This window comes from Parasteatoda tepidariorum, chromosome 2 (genome assembly GCF_043381705.1).
Source record: "Parasteatoda tepidariorum isolate YZ-2023 chromosome 2, CAS_Ptep_4.0, whole genome shotgun sequence".
Lineage (NCBI taxonomy): Eukaryota > Metazoa > Arthropoda > Arachnida > Araneae > Theridiidae > Parasteatoda > Parasteatoda tepidariorum.
In genome coordinates, this window is record NC_092205.1 from 64510660 (window position 1) to 64530067 (window position 19408).

The 19408-nt window shown below is 29.8% G+C and overlaps 1 protein-coding gene across 1 annotated transcript in view; it reads left to right on the forward strand.

Annotated features, from left to right (window-relative positions):
* The window catches only part of LOC107444002 (synaptogenesis protein syg-2), a 97713-nt gene that overhangs the window by 57110 nt on the left and 21195 nt on the right, over positions 1–19408 (forward strand). The window contains exons 8-13 of the mRNA XM_071177677.1: positions 5547–5758; positions 7308–7395; positions 10054–10190; positions 12730–12883; positions 13639–13697; positions 18240–18483. Coding sequence (XP_071033778.1) covers positions 5547–5758; positions 7308–7395; positions 10054–10190; positions 12730–12883; positions 13639–13697; positions 18240–18483 — 894 coding nt within the window. The remainder of the gene's footprint in view (positions 1–5546; positions 5759–7307; positions 7396–10053; positions 10191–12729; positions 12884–13638; positions 13698–18239; positions 18484–19408) is intronic.

Here is a 19408-nt window from a genome sequence, read left to right on the forward strand (position 1 = left end):
ACGAATTCAAAGAAATCAGAAGCATTTTAACATGTGTGTCATTATTAATTTCAGAAAAAAAGGAAAATACTGAAAAGCCAGTTTTGCGTTTAACAAAATGTTTTCGTTAACCAAATCGAATGCTTCGATGATGAGGTTTATAATATATTTTTAAAAAATAAAGTAAGACTATATTATAAGATTTCAGATATCTAACAAATCCTCACATGAACAATTCGGGAATGACTTAATTGGCCTCTTCAGCCTTTATAGGTATACACCAATGTTCAGTCTTTCAAGATATAACTTACATTATATCTTACGTGTTATGCTTGTTTCTTTTTTTCGCTAATCATCGATTTTTGTAATTTTGTATAGTGATGCATGAAAGTTGCTTTAAGATTCTGGCTGCTTTCATGTTTAACATAAGTACTATGTGTCATATAGTATTCATATTATATGACGTATGTACTTTGATGCCATACAGTTGCCGGTATAACCAAATCGGATAAATTATCAAATTTTGATAAGTATGAGCAGATATTTTAAACTATTTAATAACGTATAATGACTAATAGCCAGCACATTTGTCTATAAAAACAAATTATTATTGTCCATTTATCCCAGAAAATCTAACGACATAAATTGACTACCAAAAATATATGCTAGATGTAGCTTCAAACAACACTTCATTTTTTGGACATATGATGCTCTTTCTCCCAACAGTAAATTGTGAAAGAAAATAGATAACGCAAATGATAATGCAAATGATAATTTATGGAAAGAAACAACTCGTGTTTCTCTATATTAAGAAACATGGTATTTTAAAATTTTGTATTCTTTAAACTTAAGTAACTTAAATTTTGTATTCTTCAAACTTAAGTAACTTTAAGTAATTGTCTTAATTACTCATCTCAATTAACTTCAAGATTTAGAGTATATCGTATTATCTTAAAAATATGTTCATCTCAAGCAAAAGTATGGTTTGTGCTAAGCGAAGTCACGATTCAGACCAATCATGTTTCAGTTCAGTAGGAAACGTCTTTACACTGATTGTTTGACCGAAACTTCAACATGAAAATAAATAAATAAAATATGAATTTTTTTTAACAGAAATGTGTTATTCGTATAAGCCTGAAACTCTTATTCATTATTATGCATTCAGAGATTTCCAAGTCAATTTCTATTGGCTGTCAACATAATTCAAAAAGCTAACAATGGCTGGGCTGACAACTTGACTGGAATCCTCTTGATATCGAACGGAAAAAAAATGTCCACTTACAAGGTTGTCAAAAACTTGATAAAAGCAAGTGGCGCAAACTGCAAAGAAATACGAAAAGAACAAAATACTTCGAAAGGTCCAGAAAAGGTTGATTGAAAACGGTATAGATGGCGATGGAAATTATGCATTCATCAAAAATTTATGCCATATCAATTAAATTTTGAACAATTTTATATTCTTAGTAGAAAATACTTTTAATTTAAAGGGAATATTATAAATACGTTTGAAATTTAATTTCAAATTAGAATTGAAAGAGCTGTAAAATTAAAGACTTATTTTAATATTCTATGCATTTGGATAGTTTCAAAATCATATACCTTGGATAATAATTATTTATTTAAAATTTTTTAAAAGCATTAATGTATGATATAATCAACTGCCTAAGGTTTTGAGAGAAAAGTGTTCATTTTGCTTAAAATATTTATTTTAGCTTGCATTAATTTGAATTTTTTGCTTAAATTTTACTATATAAAAAAGCTACTAAATCGGGTACAAAAGTGCTTCGTAACATTGCAATTTTAAACTAATTTCTTTCTCGTTTGCATAATTGGACGTAAAAGTCACTCTTAAGATATGAATTAATGACACACTGCGTCTTTCATTCACGATTTTAATTAAAATTGTTTAAGCATTTTCATACATCGTATTTTTGTGAAGTAATTAGCTAACATTTTTTTCCTTCATAGTTTTTTTCATGCGACTGATGTTAATATGATTTTAATTACACTTGAAAATTTGCAAGTTGAAATAACTTTTCTTAAAATTAGACACACTAAAAAATATTTAATGAGTTAGTATTACAAAATGCTCACAAGAAAGGCTAATGCATAGCTTTTAAGCTATATTTTTACTTTTAAGAAAATTAGAAGTAATCAACTTAATTCGAGTGTTTAGTAGATTTAATTTAAAAAATTTAACTCATATTACTGTATTTTCCTTTTAATTTAAAATTTTTTTATATGATTTAATTTTTTTTGTTGTCACTCATACTGTTCGCCATTTTGAAGAGAGAATCCATTTTAAGTAGCATATTCGTTGATAACTTAAAAACAAAACAGCATAAATTTAATGGTTGTCCACTTTGTTCGTCACTTTGTATTGGTATTGAACTTTCCAAATAAGATACCAATAGCCTGCAAAGAGAAAATTGCAGGTGTCTTATGAAAATGTTGGTTCGAAAAGAAATATAAACAGGATGCTCCGTAATTACCTGTCTCAAAAAGAAGTATGCTTTAGTATCCTTGTCAAAAATAAGTCAAAAAAGTCACACAAATGAATTTTTAAGCCAGGAACACCAAAACAAAATGGTATCAAAATTATACGAATCACTAGTAACGATGGCGGCATGAAATCATCAAAAACATTTCAATTGCCTGAATAGACTTAGTAACATACATATTTATTTCGTTTCAACTTTTCACACAGTATTTGAACAAGTTTTTTTAACCCTGTCTTCCTCAGTAAATATGCAAATTTTGTATATTAGATATGCTAAGTTTTTTATCTAATGTCACTCATGCTTTTTATTTATGACACATTTTCGAAATTAAATTATTTCTTTAAATATTGAAAGCATTTTTTGAAATCAAATTACTCTTTTCATTCCCTTCATGTCTTTCACCACATGAGCAGTTTACACTGCCTGGCACTCCTCAGATTGTGCTCTGCACTCTTTGATGCCCATTACTTTACGCAAAGCCTAGCCTTTACAAAATAAAATGCTCTTTACAGTAAACTTTACTATAGTTTGATTTTACTATAATTTTAGAATAAAAATTCTAACAGTGAATTTAGACATCATCCAAATTGTCAATGTTTTTGTCTCCTCGAACCTGGTGTAAAGGCCTGTTTACACTGTCCAAGTTCTTGAATCCGAGAAATAGGAGGAATTTCTCTGTCCAAGAAATTGGATGATTAGTAGACACTATCCAAGTTCTTGAATGTCACTGATTGGTCGGAAGAAAAACTTGAGCATGCGCATTTTTCATTTTCAACATTATAAAATAATACTTACATAAGTTTGAAATTACTAAATAAATTCAAATAAAATCATAATACAAATAAACTGTGCAGATCAATTTATCTGGACTACAATATATGGAAACAGACAACAAAATGACATAATCCGATGACTGCTTGTTGACGTCACAAAACCTAAGACGCTGATTGGTTAAGGGAGGAAAACCTTGGATGGAAAGTAGAGCATGTTCTACTATCGTCCAAGAGCTTGGATCAAGTACTTGGATAGTCGTTTACACGATCCAAGCTCAAAGCAAAACAAGTTTCCATCAATATCAATCAATCTTCGTCAAAGAACTTGGATCGTCTAAACAGGCTTTCATAGATATAAAGGACATATATTTCACAGATGTTCATAGATATTAGTCCTTGCTGGCTTTAAACGGTGGAATGAATGAAATTCTGCTGGTGCAATATCTTCCGTGTATGGTAGGAGAGATAATCTCACACCACAACTAATGAATTTTCTAAAGTTGGTCTTCCTTTTGGATACGACTCACTAAAATATAAGTGATCTAATTTTGAACTTGAACTACCAACTTCATCATTTACGAATTTTTAATCACAGATATTTTTGGTTGCAACTGACATCTCTTAACTTTAAGAAAATATGCAATGGCGCGTAAGCGCCTTTGTCTGCATGAAAAATAATTTCCATTTTTTTATTATTCAATCGTGTGTGACTTATAAGCTAGAATTTGTTTCCCTTTATTTGTACGTTAAAAGTGAATTCTATCCATTTATTATTTAATACTGTGTGATCTATACTCTTGAATTTGTCATCGTTTTCCTTTAAAATTAAGCGAGAAAAAATCCTGCGTAAAACTCACACACAATTAAAATAACATAAATGAAATCTACTTTTAACAGTCTGTATCTGACTGGCTATTACCCATTAAATTGAGTGGNTCCAAATTTTCAAAGTTTTTGTTTCTTCGAACCTGGTGTAAAGGCCTGTTTACACGGTCCAAGTTCTTGAATCCGACAAATAGGAGGAATTTCTCTGTCCAAGAAATTGGATGATTCATCGACATTATCCAAGTTCTTGAATGTCACTGATTGGTCCGAAGAAAAACTTTCGCATTGTTCATATTCAATATTATATAATAATATTTACATAAGTTTAAACTTACTAAATAAATTCAAATAAAATCATAATAACACAAATAAACTGTACAGATCAATTTATTTGGACTACAATATATGAAAACAGACAACAAAATGACATAATCTGATGACTGCTTGTTGACGTCACAAAACCTAAGACGCTGATTGGTTAAGGGAGGCAAAACTTGGATGGAAAATAGAACATGTTCTACTATCGTTTAAGAGCTTGGATCAAGTACTTGGATAATCGTTTACACGATCCAAGTTCAAGTTTCCATCAATGTCAATCTATCTTCGTCAAAGAACTTGGATGGTCTAAACAGGCTTTAAACGGTGGAATGAATGAAATTCTGCTGGTGCAATATCTTCCGCGTATGGCAGGAGAGATAACCTCACACAGCAACTAATGAATTTTCTAAAGTTGGTCTTCTTTTTGGATACGACGCACTAAAATATAAGTGGAACTTGGACTACCACCTTCATCATTTTTGAATTTTTAATCACAGATATTTTTGGTTGCAACTGCCATCTCTTAACTTTAAGAAAATATGCAATGGCGAGTAAGCGCCTTTGTCTGCATGAAAAATAATCTCCATTTTTTTATTATTCAATTGCGTGCGACTTATAAGTTAGAATTTGTTTCCCTTTATTTGTAGGTTAAAAGTGAACTCTATCTCTCGAATTTGTCATCGTTTTCCTTTAAAATTAAGCAAGAAAAAAATCCTGCGTAAAACTCACACACAATTAAAAAAACATAAATGAAATCTACTTTTAGCAGTCTGTATCTGACTGGCTATTACCCATTAAATTGCGTGGAAAAAAAGATTTAACAACTTACGAGTAAATTAGTCCCCTTAAAATGTCTTTAGAATGACTTTGAAGAACACAACTAGTTTTATAAATGACAAACGAACATCGAAATGCGCAGAAGCAACATTATTCTTTGGTTTTCCTAACATACCAAACATTGGTTTAAGAAGAAATGCTTATAAATGATTTGAGTATAATGTAATGATTTATTTTTTAAAAAATCCACCTGCAAACAAAAAAATCCGGTTTTCATTTTTTAAACTTGAAGTATTTAAAACTCTTAATACTTACTGAAATGAAATTATTAGAATTATGCAGAATTTATGAATAAATTTCGAAACTTCCACAGATCTATCAAACAAATTGTCGATAAAGGGTCCAAATGAAGTTCCTCGGGGAGGTACTGTCACATTGAGCTGTATTACAGATATCAGCAATCCGAAATCCGAAATAAGTTGGACTGTTGACGGTAAACGTTTAAAGGCAACTAAAGAAGTAATCGAGGCTAAAGAAGAAGGGTGGATTACTACAAGCAATGTCACCATCACTCTGTCCAGGCAGGTAAATTCATCACCTTAAGCTTCCCGCATAAAACAATTGCTTTTTATTGCAGCATTAACGTGAATATTAATTTTTAAAGTAGTGATTTTATTTTACGGTTATTATTGTTATCGGTGTTAAAGAGATGATTTATGATACTGTAAAAATATTATTAATACTGTAAAAATCAAGGTATATCAGATATTTTGTTCCATAACATGAACAGGTAAAATAGATTATACTGTAAAAAGTATCGGCAATCAGGTGCCGGTACCTCTTACCATAATTTGATTCGGATTTTTTTCAGTGATACGACTTGCCTGACGAAAAAGTGTGCAGGCAGTTTTGGTCTTTTTTGATTTCCATTTATAACTTAAAAAACATTGTAGAAAATATCTAATATATACAGTATAAAAAATTCAAACGTTGCAAGACATATTGTTTTATATATTACCTGAATAAATGGTTTAAGTAGTACATTATTTACAGCAATTGAGTTTTATCAACTACAGTAACACACTCAATTTGAATTTTTAATTGTGCTGATTACTATATTTGATTCATTCATTAGAAGGAAATATTCTGATATCTTGTATTGCATCTCTTCTTAAAAACTGAAGAAAACTCCACAACTACTACTTCTCAATAAATTTACTATGTTGACAATTCTAGTTTGGTGCAGAATATGGGTACGTAACCGGATTTTTTTTGCAGTGTAAAGTTACGGAAAAGTAGTAATCTTAGAGCTTTCTTTGACTTTTAAAAAGAGATATAATACAAGATATCAGAATATATCCTTGAACACCATTTTTACCGTAAAATATGATAGCATAAGTTTCACAGTAATATTTATTTAATTAGAGTGATTCAATGATTTTGCGGTACTCATTACTGTAAAAAAAAACGTTACATCATATTTTCCCCCGTAGCATGTTAGGTAAAATTGAATTTTTCGAAAAAATGTACCGGTACCCTGAGTGCCCTTACTTTTTTACCCCAATTTGATCCGGAGATTTTTTCAGTGTAGCTTTAGGAAGATTGTATTTACTAACACTAGAATTCATAACTGCTTTTAACTTTAATTCTACGTACCAGCACACTCTATACAATAGTATACCACGATGTATTACTTTATTTTATTCAAACAAAGGATTTAGTTTAAAAAAAAATACATAAACAAGCTTGAACTACGAAAAATTAATTTTAAAATTAATATATCAGCAATAACAAACAATAATACAATGAAAAAAAATCGAAATATAAAACATTTTGCACGTTTAAGGAATAATAATAAAGATATATTGTAATTTCATTAATTGTATAATTGTATTGCACATCAAAGTAAGTGAAAGTTTCTGAATTTATTTCACATTTCATAAAATTAATATATGCGTAAAATTAAAAACTATGTTATTTATGCTAAGAAAAATAAGCTGAATCCAGGCACTTTAAAGTATTCTTAAAAAGATTTGCCATTGAAAAATTGATTTTTCTTTAGAAAAATAAAATAGCATTTTCTTTTTACTCTATTTAACTTTCCATATAGCGTCAATTGTTCATTTGTTTTTAGGAACCGGATGTAAAAGAGTTTTCATGTTACGCAAAAAACAACCAAGTGTCCGGAACCGCTTCTGTAGTTCATAAGCTCCGTATTGTATGTGAGTATTTTATATTCAAATATTTTAACCCTTAACTTAGCAATTAGAAGAATCAAATTCACCGCTTATTTATTCCCGATTAACAAAGTCCTGTTTATAAATATTCAAGTTTTATAAATATTGTTAGAATACTGGTCAATATTTATTTACTTCCTAAAATTTATCCCAATCAATCAATCGTCATTTTTCTACGATACAGTTTCGTCATTGGTTAGACAGTTATCAGACACCATAAGTACTTGCTTCGTTTAGTAAACATTGCAGTAGACTTCTTTCCATCTGTAAATCATTTAAGCCACACAGAAATAAACTTTTCCAAACAGTACACTCTCCCTAATTTTTCATTGGTATTTCTTGCCATTTTATTCTTAATTTGAAGCAAACATAACGAATTGCCCAAGTTTGTAAATTAAACCCTTTGCAGATTGAGTGTCGTATTGTGCAGTTTCGCATGAAATGTTTTGATTTGGACACTAAGAGTCACTAGATGCCATGTCCTTTCATTGCGTTTGTGTCTGTGCGAAATCCCAACTATACTTCGTCCCACCTTTACTTGGCGGAATTGGAAAGACGGGAAATGTAACATTGAGTCAGGAGAAATTATTTTGCATTATTTTGAGATCTAAGGAAGTCAAGCGCTCCTTAATTCTTAAATGGATGTCACAAAACATGATTTTTTTGTGAAATATATGTTAGACGTTTCTCAGACCTAAGAACATTTAATTTATAATGTTTTCTAAGTAGAGTAATCGAGTTAGGACACTAAGATGTTAGATATATGTTAGACGTTTCTCAGACCTAAGAGCATTTAATTTATAATGTTTTTTCTAAGTAGAGTAATCGAGATAGGACACTAAGATGTTAGATATATGTTAGACGTTTCTCAGACCTAAGAACATTTAATTTATTATGTTTTCTAAGTAGAGTAATCGAGTTAGGACACTAAGATGCTAGATATGTGTAAGACGTTTCTCAGACCTAAAATTATTTAATTTATAATAATGTTTTCTAAGTAGAGTAATCCAGTTAGGACACTAAGATGTTTTACTTTGGCTGTGAGGATTTTTAAATAGGCGCGTCACATATGGCAGTTCCCATGCCAACGGCCACTATAAGGTCCATGTGGTTTTGCAGCTCTTCAAAGTTTCTTATTAAATATGTTTTTCATTATTTTTTAATTGCTTTGCATTAATTTAGTTCAAAAATAAGAGAAGATATTTTATTTTGCATTTTAATAATCTATGGTAAGTAAATACGGCATGAAACACCGGTGTCTTTTTCCACGTTCAAAATAACATTTTCTAAATACGGATCACTACTAAAAATAATTGTTCATATTTACATTCGTTTAGTTCTGATGAGAAGTCTTCCTAATTGGAATTTCTTCAATTTACAAAGTCTGTTATTTGATACGTTTTCGAATATGAATGAAAAAGTTCCAACTACTTTTTTTTTAAATTTAATATTTTAGTAAATATATAATTCCAATAATATATCATAATTTTTTTTAATTAACTATTAGACTGATTTCAATACTTAAAAAAGTACCAAATTTAATTTCGTTTGTAATGTATATGAAAGGGCATAGGAGACCTATTTGCGGCAAAGGGTTAAGGTAGTATCTCGCATAAGTAGTAAGAGCATATCAAAGTATCGTGTGCTCATTCAATTACGGCACCATATACAGAGCTCTTCAAGGTCACCTTGTTCATTGGTTTGTGCCCTTAAAAATACCGTTATTAACGTTTAAACCGTATTTACTGCTAACTGCTGAAAATGATAACTTTAAAAGTACACTGTGAATTCAAATGCATGTCGATTGTTAACCTCTTCCTTCTCGCTCCCGTGATATTGACGGGCTGGAGTGTTCAGTAGTAATGAGACAATAAGAATAATACTAATTCATTTCTTTTTCCCTGAAAACATTTTATTTCTCATTTTACACAACATATAGCAGTACCGGGATATTTTTAAGGTAATTGTAAATAGTTAGTTTGTTTTAAACTAGATACTAGCACTAATCAAATACGTGTATTTGGCAAAATAGACACTTTTATGATCGTTTTCTTGAAAATTAACCGATCGTTAAGGGGTTAAAAAGTGAAATTAAAATGAAACCTTAAAATATTTTATCTTGAAATAAATCTAAAGAATTCTATTAAAAAAAATCCTCTTTATTTTAAATAAATAATTGTCTCTTTCTTCCAGTGAATTTTATTTACTTCAAAATCTTAGTTGAGTTATTTTTTTTTCGTTTGAATGCTTACACAAACTCAAAGGCATTGTTCAACTACAAAGTTCCATGGCTCCACTTATTTATATGTTTAGTAAAGCAGAGTGCATTGAAAAAAAACTTTAAATCTCCCAAACAACATTCTCCTAACAGAAGGCATAAACTGAATATAAAAACATACAAAAAAAAGGAACAAAAGCGCGCAAATCGGATTTTGTTATTGCAACCTGTGATTTTCAAAGTCTTTCACAATAACGAATAGGATTTAGAAAATACTTGAATATTGAATTTTCTAAACTTTTTCCCGGACAATAATTTATTTTAAGACTCAAGACCTTAAAATGATAAAAACATGTCTACTGAAAACATTTTATTCAGTTTTATTTTCTAGGATATAAATATATGTTTACGTTTTCACAACGCAGATCCTCCAAGACCACCAACCATATTAGGATATGATTTGAAAACATCTCTTAGAGTGGGCGATATGCAGAAATTTAATTGTGTTTCTGTGGGTGGAAACCCTCCAGCAATTCTTAGATGGTTCAAAGGAGACAGAGAGGTAAGTGATATCTGAATAATGATGCCCTATTTCTTAGGGTTTCAGTCGTTCAAAACATCGATTATTTAAATGTATGTAAAAGAAACCATTATGTACTAGTACATTTTTCAGAGTATTCCCGAAAAGTTTCTGCGCGTTCTCATAGCTTAGAGTTAAATATTCGAAAAAAGCAGAAAAATGCCATCATTCAAATTATAGTCAAAATAAGAAATGTATAATATATAATAGCGAAATATCAGATTGGCAAATTATTTTGCAGTTTTTGCTTGCTAACAGGGATTTCTAGGTGTGGAGGTTGTCTCAAAAATTTTGAGGGCAACTTTTGGGGAAGGTTGGGAACATCATGATAAGCGAGAAATGCATAATAGTCCACGACCAAAAACATCAAGGGAAAGTCGTAAATTAGAAATGTAAAAATTTGCATACCTTCCGATTAAAAATTGTTCTGACTATTATTATGTAAAATAATGAAAACTAATAAATAATGAAAAAAAATTTTTTATGAAATTGTCTATGGATGAAAGAATTTTATAGCTGCACGCATTTTTTTTTTTTTTTTTTNNGCATTTTTTTTTTTTTTTTGATTTGTTTAAGCAAGTCTCGAGATATCGCGAAATATGCAAAAATTAAGTATGAGAGTAAATTACTTTTCTTTGACCCTCAGAAATATCGATTCATTATTCAAGCTTATCTTCGATGCCTGCAACCATTATATAGTACACGCTTGCTTTACACTTATACGATGTTACTTTTCAACCCATATCCATACCTATGGCTAATAATATAACCTATGTTTCTTTTTCAAGTAAAATAATCGTGAGTATAAAAGTTATTTAAAAGGATTAAGTTGCACACGAATGCAATCAAACTTGACGCTGTATTTAAGTTGAGAAAAGTGTATCAAATATTTCGATTTCACTTGCTGTAAGATTACTGGTGGTCTATGACATAAATTTTAAACCTTTGTTATAAGTAGAATCTTTAAAAAATTGCTTCCACCTATATTGCAATACTCATTTTTAAATACTACTTATAAATGTATAAATACAAATAAGAGGGCAATAATCCTGTAATATTCGTACAAAATTTCCTTATAAGTTAGATATTATTCAATTTTATTATTGTTCTTCATTCATAGATTAGTGCCCCTGTAATATCTATTGGATCTGGAGTGGCAAGCGAGCTTATAATCAGAGTTCAACTGAGTGACAATGGTGCTTATTATCGGTGTGAATCTTTTAATTCTGCTCTAAAGAAACCACTGTCTGCCTTCGTGCGAGTTTCAGTATTNATTGTGTTTCTGTGGGTGGAAACCCTCCAGCAATTCTTAGATGGTTCAAAGGAGACAGAGAGGTAAGTGATATCTGAATAATGATGCCTAGTTCTTAGGGTTTCAGTCGTTCAAAACATCGATTATTTAAATGTATGTAAAAGAAACCATTATGTACTAGTACATTTTTCAGAGTATTCCTGAAAAGTTTCTGCGCGTTCTCATAGCTTATAGTTAAATATTCGAAAAAAGCAGAAAAATGCAATCATTCAAATTATAGTCAAAATAAAAAATGTATTATATATAATAGCGAAATATCAGATTGGCAAATTATTTTGCAGTTTTTGCTTGCTAACAGGGATTTCTAGGTATGGAGGTTGTCTCAAAAATTTTGAGGGCAACTTTTGTACATCTTTTGTACATCTGTTTTTTGAGGGCAATAAGTACATCTTTTTATTTAATAATTTTTGGTGGACATTGTATATGAGGAGCTAGACAAATGCAGTTCATGGTTAGCGTAAAACCATGGCACTAATACATGTATGACACCGCTGGACGCGATTGCACACAGAAGGTTATGCATGTTTGAATGTTGATACAACACAAACTAATATAATCACGTAATCGATTGTAGATAGACCACGGACTCTCAAAACACGATGGTTTTGAGATTTACCAACAAAAAAGCAAGTAAGTTTTTTTGAGCATTAGAGACATTCCGGGAAACCGTTACATAAACAGTGAAAAAAAAAGTAAATTATTAAGTATGAGAGTTAATTACTTTTCCTTGACCCTCAGAAATATCGGTCCATTATTCAAACGTAACTTCGATGCCTGCAACTATATAGTACACGCTTGCTTTACACTTATAAGATGTAACTTTTCAACCCATATCCATATGTATGGTTAATAATATTACCTATGTTTCCTTTTCAAGTAGAATAATCATGAGTATAAAAGTTATTTAGAGGGATTAAGTTGCACACGAATGCAATCAAACTTGACATCGTATTAAAGTTGACAGAAGTGTATCAAATATTTCGATTTCACATGCTGTTAGATGACTGGTGGTCTATGACAGAAAATTTAAACCTTTGTTATTAGTAGAATCTTTAAGAAATTGTTTCCACCTAAATTGCAATACTCATTTTTAAATACTACTTATAAGTGTATAAATTCAAATAAGGGAGCAATAATCCTGCAATATTCGTGCCATATTACCTTTTTAGTTAGATATTGTTCAATTTTATTATTGTTTTTTATTCATAGATTAGTGCCCCTGTAATATCTATTGGATCTGGAGTGGCAAGCGAGCTTATAATCAGAGTTCAACTGAGTGACAATGGTGCTTATTATCGGTGTGAATCTTTTAATTCTGCTCTAAAGAAACCACTGTCTGCCTTCGTGCGAGTTTCAGTATTCTGTAAGTTGCATTTTAGTAAAATTCGTAAATATTGTTATTTAACAAAGAAAAAATATAAATTATTTAACATTGGATGGTTTTGATAATTGCATTAAAATGAGAAAATGGCTTTTTTTTCTTCTTTATCTTGATTTAAAATGATTAAAAGCAATTAGAAAACTCTCACGTTACAGAAAAATTAATTGCAATCATTAAACTGTTATTGGATCTTAAATATAAATATAAATTTGCACAGTTCACACGTAAAAAAATGTGGTAAAATTACTGTGTTCTATTTCTAGTAAAAAATCCATAATTGTGGTTAAAAAAAAACGAAAAATATGGTATTTAAACCATTATTTGATAATTTTTTCGTTCATATAAGGTCAGGGTTTACCAGAATTTCTAGTTTTCAAAATTATAGTTCTTATTAAAACGCATTTAGTAAAAATTGGAAACTGAAAAGTAAATTTAACCGAAAAATTTTTCCCATGCTTTTAGGTATCATGATGAAATTAAAAATTTTAACACTAGTACCAAATTTTATCACACATCATAAAGCCATATGTAATTGCTAATTTTACTAAAACCATTACCAAAGCATTTCGATGCAAGTTACCGATTCTTTTGGTGCTCCTATAGAGGTAAATTTTACCATATTCTGGTATTTACCATATTTGACAAAGTATTTTTTTCTCAGAGCAATATTCGATTTCTTAAGCTAAGTTTTATACATATATTAAAATTTATGAAAATTATTTTATTTTTTTTACCAGTTCCTCCAATGAACGTAACAATTGCAGTTCATCCTGTTGAACCTAGAGCTGGAGACAATGTAAGTACATTTTCAATGAACTATTCGCAAATCACATTCCTTAAATTTTGCCATTCAAACTGCATTAATAGTCAAATACGATATTGTACAGTGACGTCAAATAAAAAATGCATGATCCACGCTGTGAATGAAGAGGTACAGAACTTCTATATTTTAATTTGAAATAAATTTCCAGAACAGAACCTAATTTTAATTTTATTTTATATTTTTATTATTTCGGAACGCTAGTCAAATGTTTTTAGAAATTATAAACACAATAGTGCAACTAATAAGTAACAGTCAGTCATGATATCAACTTATTTTAATGATAGCAATTGTATAAACATTTAAAAAAATAATAAAAAAATTATGATTGAATAGTTTGAATATGAAATATATTCACAACTTTTCATCATATCTTTATAAATAAGTACGAAGTAGCTTTAGGGTATATGATCCGTCACTATAAATGTTTTATAGATAAAATGTCTCTCTTAAATTAATTAAGAATGTTTTCCAACATAACTAGTTTAAAAACTATTTTCTTAGAGAAAAATGCAAAAAGAAATAACTTGCTGAATAACTAAAACCTTTTTAAAAAAGAATTTAAAAAAGAGGGAATAAAATAACTATGAATAAACCAAATGCAGACAAAGAGATAAAGGAATTATGATTTCTTTATTTATTTAAAAAGAAGAGAGATTCCTAGGAAGTAAGAGTTAATCAATTCAAATATTAAATAAAAGTGGTTAACATTTTAAAAAAGGAGGATAGTATATTTAAACTATTCTAAAGGGGTTTATTTTGAAGTATAATATAATCTATTTTAAAATTCATAATTTATTTTTAAATGTATGATTGGCTTTCTGAATAACTAAAACCTTTTTAAAGATGAAAATCTTAAAATGCGTTATTTATTTTAAAAATGATTTATTTATTTTATACTTTCTATTTTATTACTTTATATTAAATGAATATATTATTTAGTTTAAATGTGTAGCGAAACATTTTTTTCCATATTAACAATTAATACGCGCTACTAGTTTACGGTGATTCACCGACAAAATCTGTTCAAATCATCTTAAACGTAAAAAGATACAGGAAAAAAAAACTTTATTCTTGTAAAACAATACTGATCTCAAAAATTCAAGTTTGTTGCAGTAAGTTTTTTTTCGCAAAATGTGCAGCGACTTGCAGCAAATGAAAATCATATTCGTAAAAGTTATCATCAGTTCGAGCCTTCAAGTGGAAAATCAAGAATAATCGTGTGACATTAAACGAAATAACATTGTGCTGCCATCTGTCGAAGCGGGAGAGAAGCGCGTGTTCGTTGTACTTGGTTACTAATTAGATGGTGCTGCGAGAGAGAGAGATATGTTCTTTGGTGCCGGCTGGGATCAAAACCGGAACCTCTGGATCTGTAACTTGATGCTGCATGCTCTATGGAGCAAGGTACGCATGGATTGTGCTCGTTTTTCATGGTCACCAACGTGGAGGTAGAGCAAGAGAGAGAATAAAATTCCACAAAAATTAGTTTCATAATATATTTTCAAATTCCCGGACTAACTATATAATCTATCAATGAGAAAATTTTATACATTAGGGGCACCGGAAAGTAATGTCGTTTCGGTGCATTAAATATTCTTAATAACCAATAAATTTTTTTTCGATAAATTTCGATTCATTTTTTATCCGGCGTAGAAAGGTTGTTGCTAACGAGAGTGAATACATTATTGATTCAAAATAAAATCTTGATAGCAAATATCAAATGCACCGAAACGACATTACTTTCCGGTCCTCCTAATATATCAAACTAAATACACTTAAAAATCTTCATTTCTTTAATGAAATTTTCTTTTTCTTTTGGGCCATTATATTTAATATTTGGTCATTATATATTATTTTGGATACTTTTAGTTTTATGGTATTGCATATTGTTACGATTTGCATGAATTAAAAATATACACTAATTAATAAAACGAAATTTAATAAAAAAAATTTCAATGAGGCAAGGAAGAAAAATCTTCTCTCAGAAGTACTACTTAAATTATGAAATATATTTCCTTCGTTATCATTACAGATTTTTTATTTATAACTAATGGGTTTCAATAATTTATAAATAAAGCAAATTATGTTTTTCAGTGTCATTTTTTTAAGGAAAAGGGCCTACTAATGGATTATTTCTACGTCCCGTCACATTGTAGATTCTCTTCTGCTCTTCTTTTTTCTCCACTTAATGTTTTTTCGTCATTGTTTTCAGTATTCTTGTCAAATGCACTGAGCGTAACGACCCAGAATGAAAAGAAAGAAAAAAAATCCCTTCAAATAAGCAACAAAAACATGAGAGAGGGGAAAAAAGAGGACAGTTATCCAGAAATGAGCAGAGTAACAAAAAGATCCGGAACTTTTTTAAGGAAAATTACAGAGCGGAAAGATGATTGTTACTTGCTAGCCTTTTATTCAAGTCATTACTCTCTTGCTTGAAACGTTTTTGATGAGAGAGTTGTCAACAAACTCTCCTTTTTTCCCATTTTCCGTTTTAGTACAAAGATCTGAACTTACCAAGCCTATAATAAACTTTACCCCGCCATTTAACGTTTTACAAAATTTTAGAAGTTTTATTTTACTTTAAAGCACTCGATGCTTGTGCTTTAGTATAAATTATCTCTAGATTGCTTATTTAAATTTTATAATTAAAATCACAATAATATGCAATCTATAACATTAGCATCTAAAAATTATTGATCGAAAAAAAGTGTCGTCTATTTTACTGAAATTTTTATATTCACGCCAAGATTAGCATAATATTATTCTACAAGAAATGTTAGCAAAAATATTTCCCTTTTTTTTCGGAATTATGAGGGTAAGTCCAAAAATATATATCCTAGTGACTGTGGGCAGAAGCGTGTATGAAGGATAAAACATATAGTAATATATTAAAGATAAGTACATTTCCGCATACCTACAAAGTACGTTTAGACATAAGTCAAATAGCCTTTTAGTATAAAACATTAGGGCTCTACATATTGAAGTAGCAATGATTGGCTTGTGTGATTTCAGCATTACATTCAAAGAGCCTTCAACAGAGATTCTTCTTCAAATTAAGAAACATAAAAAAGCCACTGGGTGAGAGAGAAAAAGACTGTATGGAGAATTGTTTAAGCGCTTCCATCCAAGAGAGTGGGAATACGGGTTTTCGTTGTAGTCAAAGATTTTGATTCCCCATTGCCATCCAACAATTGAACTCCAGTTGTTAGAAGGTTAGGCAGTTTATTTATTTATTATTTTTTGAATAGCCTCCGTTCAACAGGATGTAACAGTAAAGCGTATCATTGACTGCTCTAACCTCCAAAATGTTTAACAAATCTACAGGCCTGAGAAGGCTGTCTCTGCAAAGAATGGCACAATGACATTACCTGAGAAGGCTTCGCGCAGGTAATGTCATTGTGCCATCTGCTTGTTAATGGTCGAACAATATCCACTGGCAACTTCCACGTCCAATCACTGCTTTTTTACACCAAACTACAGGAAATTTCTTGGAATTTTTTTTTTTTAAAAAACAATTTATTTGATTATTATTTTTCCATATTTAAGCAAAACTGTCAAATTACCATAAATAAGATAGATAAACTGTTAACTATGAGAAAAAGCATTTATTAACTGATTTCACCTATTACGGTTAGTCCCGCATCAGACTGATTGTAAAGACACGGTTCCCAGTGGAACACCTAAGTCAAGAACCACTGGCTGGGGTCAGTAAGCGGATGGGTAACCAATTTAATCGTTATGGCGTAGTTTTAATGTTTTTTGTTTCTTTTTTCTTCTTTTTGACACACACACACAAGTTTCATGTTTTTCAAATTTGTGTGCTTGTAGAATATATTAATTTTTACTTAAATACAAAAGTTTACAGATCAAATTGAAGGTAATTTAATGTAAAGTTTAATAATAAATACAGTAATACAATATCTGTATTGCAAGAAAAAGTTATGCAACTAATAGTAAGATCTATCTTAGATTTGCATTTTTTTAAAGTGATACTTACACGATCAATACTTAGTAGGAAAACCCTTATTTTTTAAGACAGCTTCTTTTCATCGAGTGAACGAGTGTTTGGAGTTCATCTTTTGTAATCACATGGTGCCAAGAATCACTTATAACTTCAATAAGTTGTCTTTTATTGGGTGGGCGTTTTTTTTGGTACAGGAATTTTCAATCAATAGCAGTAGTCAACTGCAATCAATAGCAGTGGTCAGAAGAATGACTTATTTCTGCTAACAGACATTAAAATAATTATAATAATATAAAAATAATAATATCGCTCTAGCTCTGAAAATCGCGCTGATGGCACCATTTTGTAGAAATATTGAAAAGATGAAATATTTCCTACTGAAATGCCCTAAAATGTTGTTAAATGTGCCACTAAATATGTTGCTGTAGAAATACACTTGAAAACATTTGAAGATAACGATTTATCACGTTCTTTGCACTCAGCGATTATTTTTGGAAGACGAGCTATCTTGTCCATCTCGGGCAAAAAGTTTAAAGCTTCTTTCTTTGCAGGTAACAATTAGTTGCATATCTGCTAGCAGTAATCCAGTATCAAGAATAACTTGGATGAGAGACGAAACTACTCTGAAAAACATCAGGGAGGAAACGGTTGGTTCAGTTTATGGTGGATACACCACACGGAGTAGGATATTCATAATAGTTTCCCCATCTGACGATGAAACACAATTTACATGTTCAGCTAAATGTGATGAATTCAAAACTATTGTTAAAGACTACTTCACACTTCGTGTTAGACGTAAGTAATTACTGTAAAATTAATCTGTCAAAGTCACCCTTTATTCTTTCGAAGGCAGATTAATGGTGTCTTAAAACTAAATTTTATCTAGTCTTTTTATTTATTTACTTATTTTGCAAATAAATTTTTGTTATCAATGCCTTAGGCAATGTAGTACTAAGCTGAAGATTGTATTTTTATATTAATTTGTTCCGAAGTTTTGTTTTCCGGTAGGAACTTTTGAATTATCGCCCTTCTCACTAGATGGCATTTAGACCAGCAGAATAATACTATTTTCTTGAAGGATGCTGTTTTTCTTAAAAAAAAAAGTTTCGAAAAACTTTTCGCCTTAACCTTTTGAAAGACATGGCTTATGATTTCTTCGAAGTGTCTAAGTCCTTCACTATCATTTCTCTAATCTTACCCAATCTGTTTTTTTAAAGGAAATTTTGTATTTGTTTTCTTTTTGCAATCTTTTTTTTTTGATTTCTTAGAAGATTATTTATTTTTCTAAAATAGAAGTAGTATTTATTCAAAATTAATTTTAAATAAAACTGAATTTAATCTAATTTTTTATCATTTATAATTTTTCTTAAAATTTTAATTTTTGTCATGAAATGACAAACTTAATAATATTTTGCAAAATCCTTTGAAGTTTTAGATTGATTTTAAAAAATTTTAACCTATATTTATTTTCTTCCAAGTAACAAATCCTTCACTATTATGTATCTAATCATACCCCTTCTTTATTTAATAATTACTTCTCGTCTCTTAATAACGGTTTTAAAAATCATAGAAGTTTTAGATTAATTTGTAAGAAAATTTGAACTTATGGTCATGTGCTGCCAAGTAGCAAATCCTTCACTATTATGTATTTTATCATACCTCTTCTTCTTTTTTAAATAAATATCTCTCGTCTCTTTTTGCAATATATGTTTGATTTTTT